General features: G+C 38.9%; 2 protein-coding genes across 2 annotated transcripts; both read left to right on the top strand.

Annotated features, from left to right (window-relative positions):
- Positions 1-175: 175 nt before the first annotated feature.
- Positions 176-3991, top strand: LOC103045267 (extracellular calcium-sensing receptor-like). Its single transcript, XM_022679811.2, has 6 exons — positions 176-433; positions 723-1023; positions 1194-1979; positions 2278-2502; positions 2602-2725; positions 3009-3991. Exons 1-6 carry the CDS (start codon positions 198-200, stop codon positions 3920-3922), a joined length of 2586 nt encoding a protein of 861 aa, XP_022535532.2. The 5' UTR covers positions 176-197; the 3' UTR covers positions 3923-3991.
- A 1481-nt stretch (positions 3992-5472) lies between these two features.
- LOC111194792 (extracellular calcium-sensing receptor-like) lies at positions 5473-9438 on the top strand. Its single transcript, XM_022679812.2, has 6 exons — positions 5473-5712; positions 5905-6205; positions 6617-7390; positions 7662-7883; positions 8005-8128; positions 8442-9438. The coding sequence occupies exons 1-6, from the start codon at positions 5477-5479 to the stop codon at positions 9353-9355; spliced, it is 2571 nt and encodes an 856-aa protein (XP_022535533.2). The 5' UTR covers positions 5473-5476; the 3' UTR covers positions 9356-9438.
- Positions 9439-10766: the final 1328 nt, after the last annotated feature.

The following is a 10766-nucleotide window of genomic DNA, read 5'->3' as shown; positions in this document are numbered from 1 at the left end:
ATAATAGCCATTAAAACAGTTTGCTGTTCAGCAAGGACATAAAAAATATGGCCATTGTGATTAATATGACTACGCAATCAAATCCCATGTGCCCAATACATACCCACACCCACTTTCAGGACATCACAGCAGGGTGGGTATTTAAAGAACAGTGGGAGTTGGTATGGCCTTTAAAGTGCTGTGGGTCACTAAGAACAATGCAGCTGACTTTGAATTTAATGATATTTGTATCATTGTTGTGGATGGCTGGGATCTGCCCTGCAGCTAGTAAAGCTAACCCAGTCAGCTGCAGGCTAGGGGCTGAGCCTCAAATGTCTGGTCTTTCTATGAATGGAGATTTTATAATTGGAGGGATATTCTCCATTCATAACTATATGAGATTAGACCAGAACACCTACAACACTCGGCCGCTGCAGTTACAATGCTCTGGGAGGTCTGTCTGTGTGTGGTGGGGAGGAAGTACAACTAATGAGGAATTATATAACCATGTATATTTTTTGTGTGTGATGTGTGCAGTAATATTTTGCAGTTGTACTTTTGGGGATTAATGCAACTAATAGGGAATTGCATAACCATGTATACATTTTGTGTGTAATTAATTGTGCGCTAATATTTTTTGCAGTAGTATTTTTTGGATTAATGTAGTAATAGGATAGATGATTTGTCAGAAGAAATTATTTTACTTGAAGATTTATTTTGTTGTTGTTTTTGTTTTTAAACAGTATGGACTCTAGAGAACTTCGCTTCGCTCGTGCCATGGAGTTCGCCATCCATGAGATCAACAACAGAACAGATCTCCTGCCAGGAATTACTTTAGGATACGAGATACACGACTCGTGCGCTGCCGTAGCGATGGCCATTAAAGTTGTATTTCAATTAGCGAATAGTGTGCACCCAGTTTTTAATGACTCTGATTCCTGTTCAAAATACGGAGCTGCGGCTGTTACTGCTGTAATAGGAGAGTCTGGTTCCACACCATCTATCAGCATGGCCAGAATATTGGGTCTTTTTGGAATTCCACAGGTAAATCTTAAGACTACTGCGTAGTTTCAATTTATTTGCATTCACGTGTAAAAGTACAACATTTGATTCTTTTTTTTTTTTTTTTACAACAAAATGGTAAAACTGTTAAAACACACAATTTGTAACAACGTTTCTTTTCTCTGTTCTTATTTTTACTAACTGAAAAACAGGTGAGTCCTTACGCAACCTGCGCGTGCCTGAGTGATAAACGCCAGTATCCTGCCTTCTTTAGGACCATACCGAGTGACCACCACCAAGCTGCGGCCCTGGCAAGATTGGTTAAACACTTTGGCTGGACGTGGATTGGGGCAGTGCGCAGTGATTCAGATTATGGAAATAATGGAATGGCCTCGTTTCTAAAAGCTGCGCAGGAGGAGGGGATCTGCGTGGAGTACTCGGAGGCCTACTACAGAACACAACCGCGCAGCAAACTGGAGAGAGTGGCAAACGTTATCCGCAGATCAACAGCTCGGGTAATAGTAGCGTTTCTTGCTTCAGGAGATATGAGAATTCTCCTGGAGGAACTGCTACGAGATCCACCGCGTCCCCTCCAGTGGATAGGCAGTGAAACTTGGATCACAGATCCAGAATTTCTGCGGTTTAACATGTGCTCTGGGGCAGTGGGGTTTGGGGTCCCTCGGTCAGTGATTCCAGGTTTTCGGGAGTTTCTTCTAGATCTAACTCCAGCAAAAGCACTGAAATCACCCCTACTGACAGAGCTTTGGGAACGCTCTTTCAGCTGTAGCCTAAAAGGCAAGACAGGCTCCTCTGACGGCACGCGGGAATGTGATGGCAGTGAGCACATGCACGCGCTGCAGATCCCGTATACAGACACGTCGCAGCTGCGTATCACTAACATGGTGTACAAAGCAACATATGCCATAGCGCATGCCATCCACGGTGCAATCTGTAATGATACACAATGCGACAAGACCACTAAATTTGCTCCATGGCAGGTATAAATGCACTTGATTTAAAACCAGTTTAATTTACACACCTGTAAAGATACAATTATTATTATTATTATTATTATTATTATTATTATTATTATTATTATTATTATTATTATTATTTATTATTATTATTATTATTATTATTATTATTATTATTATTATTATTATTATTATTATTATTTTGTGCATTGTAAATGATTGTAAATCGTTGTAACTTACATTATTTAAACCATAATTGCGGCCTACGCTGTAAACAGTGTAAACTGTGATCCTTGACATTAAATTATATTTTCCACTGCAGATACTCGACCAACTCAAAAGAGTGAACTTCACTATGAAGAACGGCTTTCAAGTATCATTTGATTCTAGAGGAGATCCCGTAGCTGTCTATGAGCTCATAAACTGGCAGTTTAAGAAAGATGGGGCTTTGGATTTCATGACAGTGGGCCAATATGACTCGTCCAAACACAGAGGCCAAGAGTTTAGTATGAGCAGAGCTATCAACTGGGTGGGGGGACAGGCGGAGGTGCAGTATATCACCCAATCACTCTTTATAAAGCAATATGCTGATTTAGCATAAATTGGCCACTATTTCGTTAATTTAACTGTCCCGTATTATGTACAGGTGCCGGCGTCAGTGTGCAGTGAGAGCTGCCTCCCGGGTACCAGGAAGGCTGTACAGAAAGGAAAGCCCATCTGCTGCTATGACTGTATACCATGTGCAGAAGGAGAGATCAGTAACCTGACAGGTTGCGTATCATATTACATAATTCTGAACGCAAATTTTACCAACATTGTGGCCCAGTCAATAGAGTAAAGTATTCTCAGTTCTTTTTTGTACTGCAAAAAATAATACTGAAGATGCCACAAAATGTTCCTTAATTTATGCACAATGACACACTAGCCACACATTTTAAGCCCTCTTTACAAAGAGGAACATCCTAATGTAGCAACCATTTGTAATGTTATAGATAGCCTTATGTCCTGATTATATATGATATATGATTCTAACGTTGTTTATTAATTTTTTAGACTCATTGGATTGTGTGTATTGCCCTCCTGAGTCCTGGCCCAATGAAAGGCGAGACACTTGCCTCCCCAAGCCTGTGGAGTTCCTGTCCTGGGATGACACTCTGAGCATCATACTCACAGCATTCTCTGTTGCTGGGGCCTTCATGGCTGTAAGCGTCGCTGCTATTTTTTACAAAAACAGAACTTCTCCCATCGTCCGAGCCAACAACTCAGAGCTGAGCTTCCTGCTGCTCTTTTCACTGACTCTGTGTTTCCTCTGCTCACTCACTTTCATTGGTCGACCCTCTGAGTGGTCCTGTATGCTGCGTCACACAGCGTTTGGGATCACCTTCGTCCTCTGCATCTCCTGTGTTCTGGGGAAAACAATAGTGGTGTTAATGGCCTTTAGAGCTACACTTCCAGGCAGTAATGTCATGAAATGGTTTGGGCCTCCACAGCAGAGACTCAGTGTTCTTGCTTTCACTCTCATACAAGTCCTTATCTGTATTCTTTGGTTAACAATTTCACCTCCATTTCCCTTTAAAAATTTTAAACACTACAAAGAAAGAATAATCCTGGAATGTCGTTTAGGTTCAGCAATAGGTTTCTGGGCTGTGCTGGGTTATATAGGATTATTAGCTTTTTTGTGTTTTATTTTAGCTTTTCTGGCTCGGAAGCTTCCTGATAATTTTAATGAAGCCAAATTCATCACATTCAGCATGCTTATATTCTGTGCAGTCTGGATCACGTTTATTCCAGCTTATGTCAGTTCTCCTGGAAAGTTCACTGTTGCTGTTGAGATATTTGCAATTTTGGCCTCAAGCTTTGGATTGATTATTTGCATTTTTGCCCCCAAATGTTTTATAATAGTTTTTAGGCCAGACCAAAATACCAAGAAACACCTTATGGGTAAAGTACAATCTAAAGCTCTTTAAGACACTCACACAATTAAAAAAATAACTTGGAGATTTATGCAAACTCATTACATCAAATTACCAAAATGCACATTTTTTTCTGATACCTATATTGGATGAAATGCTGATTTGTCAATAATTTATTCTGTTTTTAGACAATATATTACCTACTAATAACTTTTGTGCAATGAATAACAAGTAACAGAGCTTTTGATTCCAAAGGGACCCTTTTTACGAAACATATTTTTTTCTTATTATTTTATGTTAATTTTACATCATTAAACAATAATTTAAAATCAGTACAACCCAGGCAAAAACACACTGAAAGACTTAACAATGAATTGAACAATGATAGAAGTAGAGAATATAATAATTTGCAAATGGCAGATATGACTACTTTAAGTCAACCTGTGGCATAATTATATGATGATATATTTTCACTATGAATAATGACAAAATATAAATTAAACAAAATAATCCCACAATCTGTGTTGTGTTTTTATTGCTAGCACATTTGTTTATAAGAACACATAGTGGAGTTATTTATAACTAAGTTTTGGGAGATAATCCATGCCCATTACTCCACCCACTAGCCCTATTTAAACCCCCACTTCCTCTCCTCCTGCGTGTGGCACAACTTGGCACCCACCTCATCCCCGTCTTCCACCTTCTTTTTCTTCTTTACCTCTCATCGCGGGGGTGCTTCAGCTTCTCGCGTCCTAGCGTAGCTGCCCCGAACTCTAGCCCAAAATATCCACTGAGTTCGCCCCCTAATTCCAACACCCCTTTTACAAAGATAAACTGAGATTGTAACAGCAATAAAGGGACATGATTTTCCAGAACCAGAATTGTTAACCACTGGTCTAACCATTTTTCCTACACTAACCTCACTGTGTGAAAAGCACAGGTAGATTGTGGGATGTTATTGTCCTACTTTGTAGACATTTCTCTTAAACATTGTGGAGTCCAGGCTGATAGCAGTATGCATGCATGTGCCTACTTGAGAAAGAAAGAGCAGAAAAACAAAAATAAATGTTCTAATCTATTAGGTCCTGGACCTAAAAAATGCCTCTCACACTGAAATGTATCCCAACTGCAGAAAGTCAGGGACTTACTCTGAGGCCACCTCTTTATCTTTATCCAGTTTTTCATACAAGCAAAGTAGGTAATTTAATTTAACAATTAGACTGGTTGTCAATATTACTGATTTACACATCAACATTTTTTTTATCAGAATCAAAAAATATATATATATTTTTTAATCAAAAAGAAACAAAGCAGTATACATATTAATTTCTGTTCTAATATTTCCTAGAATTGGTGAGGCCTACAGTTTTTTTGGAGCATCAGTCCTGACAGTCATTATTTCTTTTTGTTGTAAAGCAAATACTTAAAAAATATATGGCCACTGTGATGATGAATATACATAGCTAAACACCCAGTGCCAAATACACACCATGGGCCAAATGATTATCCACGCCCACTTTCAGGACATCACAGCAGAGTGAATATTTAAAACACCCAGTGACAATAGGCATACTGGTCTTCAAAGTACCAGGTGCCGCTCAGCACACAATGCAACTCACTTTAAATCTGATTTTATTTGTGTCAATGCTATGGATGGCTGGGATCTGTCCAGCAGCATGTAAAACCAACCTGGTCAGCTGCAGGCTGATGGCTGAGCCTCAGCTGCCAGGTCTTATTATGAATGGAGATTTTGTGATTGGAGGCATTTTCTCTATTCATAGCTATTTGAGATATGAACAGAACACATACACCACGCAGCCACTGCAGCTACAGTGCTCTGGGAGGTCTGTCTGTGTGTGTGAAAGAGGGGTATAAATAATGATGAAAATTGTTTTTTTTCTGCTTGAATATATGCATTGAATATTTTGCTGTCATAATATTTGTTGTATTAATGACACTTAAAAAGCTGTACTGAAATGAAGAGACTGTGTTTTTGGTTAATGGTTTTTCATTCATATTTTTTCTATTTTTGACAGTATGGTCTTTCGGGAACTGCGCTTATCCCGTGCCATGGAATTCGCCATCCATGAGATCAACAACAGAACAGATCTCCTACCAGGAATTACATTAGGATACGAGATGCACGACTCGTGCGCTGCCGTGCCGATGGCCATCAAAGTAGCATTTCAGTTTGCTAACGGCATAGAGCGATTTTTCAATGACTCTGATTCCTGTTCAAAATATGGTGCTGCGGCTGTACCAGCTCTTGTAGGAGAGTCTGGTTCCACCCCGTCAATCAGCATGGCTAGAATCCTGGGTCTATTTGGAATTCCTCAGGTAAATATTAACTCTGTGTGAATATATATATATATATATATATATATATATATATATATATATATATATATATATATATATATATATATATATACGTATATATATACGTATATATATACATATATATATACGTATATATATATACGTATATATATATATATATATATATATATATATATATATATATATATATATATATATATATACGTATATATATATGTATATATACGTATATATATATATGTATATATATATACGTATATATACATATATACGTATATATATGTATATATATATATATATATATATATATGTGTGTGTATATATATATATATATATATATGTGTGTGTGTGTGTGTGTGTGTGTGTTAAAACGTAATGTATCCTATTTTTATACTGACTGAAAAACAGGTGAGTCCTTATGCAACCTGCGCTTGTCTGAGTGATAAACGCCAGTATCCTGCCTTCTTCAGGACCATACCTAGTGACCACCACCAAGCGGCTGCCTTGGCAAGAATGGTCAAGCACTTTGGCTGGACGTGGATTGGGGCCGTGCGCAGTGATTCAGATTATGGGAATAATGGAATGGCCTCGTTTCTAAAAGCTGCGCAGGAGGAGGGGATCTGCGTGGAGTACTCGGAGGCCTACTACAGAACACAACCGCGCAGCAAACTGGAGAGAGTGGCAAACGTTATCCGCAGATCAACAGCTCGGGTAATAGTGGCGTTTCTTGCTTCAGGAGACATGAGAATTCTCATGGAAGAACTGGTACGAAATCCGCCGCCTCCACTTCAGTGGATAGGCAGTGAAACTTGGATCACAGATCCAGAATTTCTAAAGTTTAACATGTGCGCTGGGGCAGTGGGTTTTGGCGTTCCTCGATCAGTGATTCCAGGTTTTCGTGAGTTTCTTCTAGATCTAACTCCAGCAAAAGCACTGAAATCGCCCTGGTTAACGGAGTTTTGGGAGCGCTCATTCAGCTGCAGCCTAAAAGGCAAGACGGGTGCGCGGGAATGTGATGGCAGTGAGGACATCCGCGCTCTACAGAACCCGTACACAGACACATCGCAGCTGCGCATCACTAACATGGTGTATAAAGCCACCTATGCCATAGCGCATGCCATCCACGGTGCAATCTGTAATGATACACAATGCGATCGCACTATTAAACTCTCACCCCTGCAGGTATAATTTTAAACCAGTTTAAGTTATACATTAAAATATCACTATACAACACTTTTCAGCATATCAGTTTTCAGCGCATAACAGTACTGACTGGAAAGCTTGCTGACTGGAAAGTGTTTGTGCTGTTTTAGTAGGGTGAAACCAACATGCATTTTGTGCATAATATATAACAATAAAATTGTACTTACACAGCTTTTATCAATGTTGAGATCATTTTGTTGCCTTAAGCAAAAAATTGCACCTTATAGTAAAATTATGTTTGCCACTGTAGATACTCCAGCAGCTAAAGAGGGTGAATTTCACTGAGAACGGCTTTCCAGTTTCATTTGATTCCAAAGGAGATCCAGTGGCTGTCTATGAGCTCATAAACTGGCAGTTGAAAAAAGATGGGGCTTTGGATTTTATGACAGTGGGCCTCTACGAGTCGTCCAAACCCAGAGGCCAAGAGTTCAGTATGAATAGAGCTATTAGCTGGATGGGAGGACAAACTGATGTAAAGTATAACACATTATCATTCACTACAAAGTCTACATTTTTGTCCATCACGTAATTCATTGAATTATTGTAAATTGATTAAATTGATTGTAAAGATTTCTCCAACGTTTTTCGTACAGGTCCCGGTGTCTGTTTGTAGCGAAAGTTGTCCCTTGGGCACCAGAAAGGCTGTACAGAAAGGGAAGCCCATCTGCTGCTATGATTGTATACAATGTGCAGAGGGAGAGATCAGTAACAGGACAGGTTGTGTATCATATTACATACATCTGAATGGAGTTTTTTTTTAACCACAATTGGCTCTCAGTTTATATAATAAAACATAATTTGTAAAATGGAAAAATACTTTACTGCATGCTTCCTTTTTGTTCTCAGTTTTTATTCAACAATGTATATATAACAGTCTACTGAAGCACAATATTCTAATGTAGCAACCATGTCTGAGGACGTTGGAAAATTACTTCGTTTTTCACCAAGCATATTTTTTGTAACCTATGTGAACAACTATGAAACTTTTGAGTATATTATATGGTTCTAACATTATTTTGTAATGTCTTAGACTCTTTGGATTGTATACACTGTCCTTCTGAGTTCTGGCCCAACAAAAGGCGAGACAGCTGCCTTCCAAAGCCAGTTGAGTTCCTGTCCTGGGACAGCACTCTGAGCATCATTCTGACAGCATTCTCTGTTGCTGGGGCCATCATGGCTTTATCTGTGGCTGGTGTCTTCTACAAACACAGAACGTCTCCCATCGTCCGAGCCAACAACTCAGAACTGAGCTTTCTGCTGCTTTTTGCACTGGCTCTGTGTTTTCTCTGTTCACTCACTTTCATTGGTGAGCCATCTGGATGGTCCTGTATGCTGCGTCACACCGCGTTTGGGATCACCTTTGTCCTCTGCATCTCCTGTGTTCTGGGGAAAACAATAGTGGTGTTAATGGCCTTCAGAGCTACACTTCCAGGCAGTAATGTCATGAAATGGTTTGGGCCTCCACAGCAGAGACTCAGTGTTCTTGCTTTCACTCTCATACAGGTCCTTATTTGTATTCTCTGGTTAACAATATCCCCTCCCTTTCCCTTGAAAAATTTAAAACACTACAAAGAAAGAATAATCCTAGAATGTGGGTTGGGTTCAGCGATAGGTTTCTGGACTGTTCTGGGTTATATAGGCCTCTTGGCTCTTTTTTGTTTTGTTTTGGCTTTTCTAGCCAGAAAGCTTCCTGATAACTTTAATGAAGCCAAATTCATCACATTCAGCATGCTCATATTCTGTGCAGTCTGGATCACCTTTATTCCAGCTTATGTCAGCTCTCCTGGAAAATTTACAGTCGCTGTGGAGATATTTGCTATACTGGCTTCAAGCTTTGGTTTAATTTTTTGCATTTTTGCTCCCAAGTGTTTTATAATCATGTTCAGGCCAGAACAGAATACCAAGAAACACCTTATGGGTAAAGTACCATCTAAAGCTCTTTGAAACCAAATAAAAAGGTAAAAAGATGGCTTAGCACCTGTTAATTTTGAGGACTTTAATTAATGATAATAAAGTAATAAAGTAGATTTTATATTGCACATATACTACTTTATTGCTAATTGCATAAAACATTCTAACATGTCAGCATAACACATTTAGGTATTGTTTGATTTGTAACATGTTAATCTGGGATCTGTTTTGTTGTTATGTTGTATTTGTATGTCTTGTGATAAACTGTGGCCAATATGAAACAAATAATACAGTTTTTGGTCCCAATAGCTTCAGTCTTCATCAACAAATTATTCTTACTATACCTGCATGTACACTGTTACTTTAATCAGTGGACCACCAATACAATTAGTTCCAGAACACACTGAAATTGTAAACATTAAAATAACATAATTATGCTTTTCCAAAATTGCCCCATTCAATTGACCCATTCAGTTCTACCAGGAAGACTCCTGGGGCAATAATGCAATAACAGCTTTAATTTTGATAGTAAAACAATGTATTAGATAACAATTTAAGTAAATTAAGTGTTTGGCATATGCCCCATCCTTGGCCGGGTATGCATCATCTGGAACCTGGCACATCCTGCCAAATGTAGGAGGAAGGGGCGGAGCCAACCCCCTCAAAAATTGTATAATTACCCACCAGAAGTCTTTTACATGGTGGCATATTTTGAAAAGAAACAGAAGACATGCTAGGTTAATATATGTTTTATCAGTGCAATAATTAATGGCTTCCATTATTTCGGTTTTCAGTGTGCACACTTCGATATGGTCTACGAATTCAAGCGCAGCTCATTATATGCCTAATTTATGAGTGTATAGCGGATATTGCAAAGAGCGCGTGCTCCTAGCCCAATGATGCATGACAGACAGTGGGGCTAAGAGCCAAATAGTGAATGAAAGATAGCGTGGGCTTCGTGCTCAATTGTCAATGGCAGCTATCGCGGCCTACAAGGCCAATGATGCATTGATTGCAGGCTGAGAGCCCTTTAAGGCATCTGGAATTTAATGGTTGCAAGATGTAATTACATTTCGAAAGTAACCGCCTCCAGTGTTTGCTAACGATGTTAAACGATGTGCGCTGAGAAAGCTTATGTAGCTTCAAATAGAGTTTCTCCTGAATTTGTAATTCGAAAAATACCATGCCTATGCACCTGATCACGGTCAAGTAAGAAAGAACATCTATTCTGAAAGTAATAACTGCATTTTAACACAATGTCAGAAATACTGTCTACAAGCTAACAGTGTCATTAAACCATTTGGTAAATAAAAGATGCATTTTAAAACACGAGGCAAGTCCGGGTCTTTGAGGTAAGGACCATATGCTGTTCAATTTGGAGATATCTAATCCTGGATGTTCCAAGTACATAAAAAATGATATGTGCATACCTGTGTAAAAGGGG

Source organism: Astyanax mexicanus, chromosome 9 (genome assembly GCF_023375975.1).
Source record: "Astyanax mexicanus isolate ESR-SI-001 chromosome 9, AstMex3_surface, whole genome shotgun sequence".
NCBI lineage: Eukaryota > Metazoa > Chordata > Actinopteri > Characiformes > Acestrorhamphidae > Astyanax > Astyanax mexicanus.
Note: the sequence above shows the minus strand (reverse complement) of the source record. Positions and strands in the feature narration are given on the sequence as shown.

Excerpts from the sequence above, each read along its gene's own strand:
- LOC103045267 (XM_022679811.2), top strand. The coding sequence starts at position 198 with ATGCAGCTGACTTTGAATTTAATGATATTTGTATCATTGTTGTGGATG. Across the intron at positions 1,024-1,193 it reads GTCTTTTTGGAATTCCACAG|GTGAGTCCTTACGCAACCTG; the intron begins GTAAATCTTAAG and ends ACTGAAAAACAG. Across the intron at positions 1,980-2,277 it reads CTAAATTTGCTCCATGGCAG|ATACTCGACCAACTCAAAAG; the intron begins GTATAAATGCAC and ends TTTCCACTGCAG.
- LOC111194792 (XM_022679812.2), top strand. The coding sequence starts at position 5,477 with ATGCAACTCACTTTAAATCTGATTTTATTTGTGTCAATGCTATGGATG. Across the intron at positions 5,713-5,904 it reads CAGCTACAGTGCTCTGGGAG|TATGGTCTTTCGGGAACTGC; the intron begins GTCTGTCTGTGT and ends TATTTTTGACAG. Across the intron at positions 7,884-8,004 it reads GGATGGGAGGACAAACTGAT|GTCCCGGTGTCTGTTTGTAG; the intron begins GTAAAGTATAAC and ends TTTTTCGTACAG.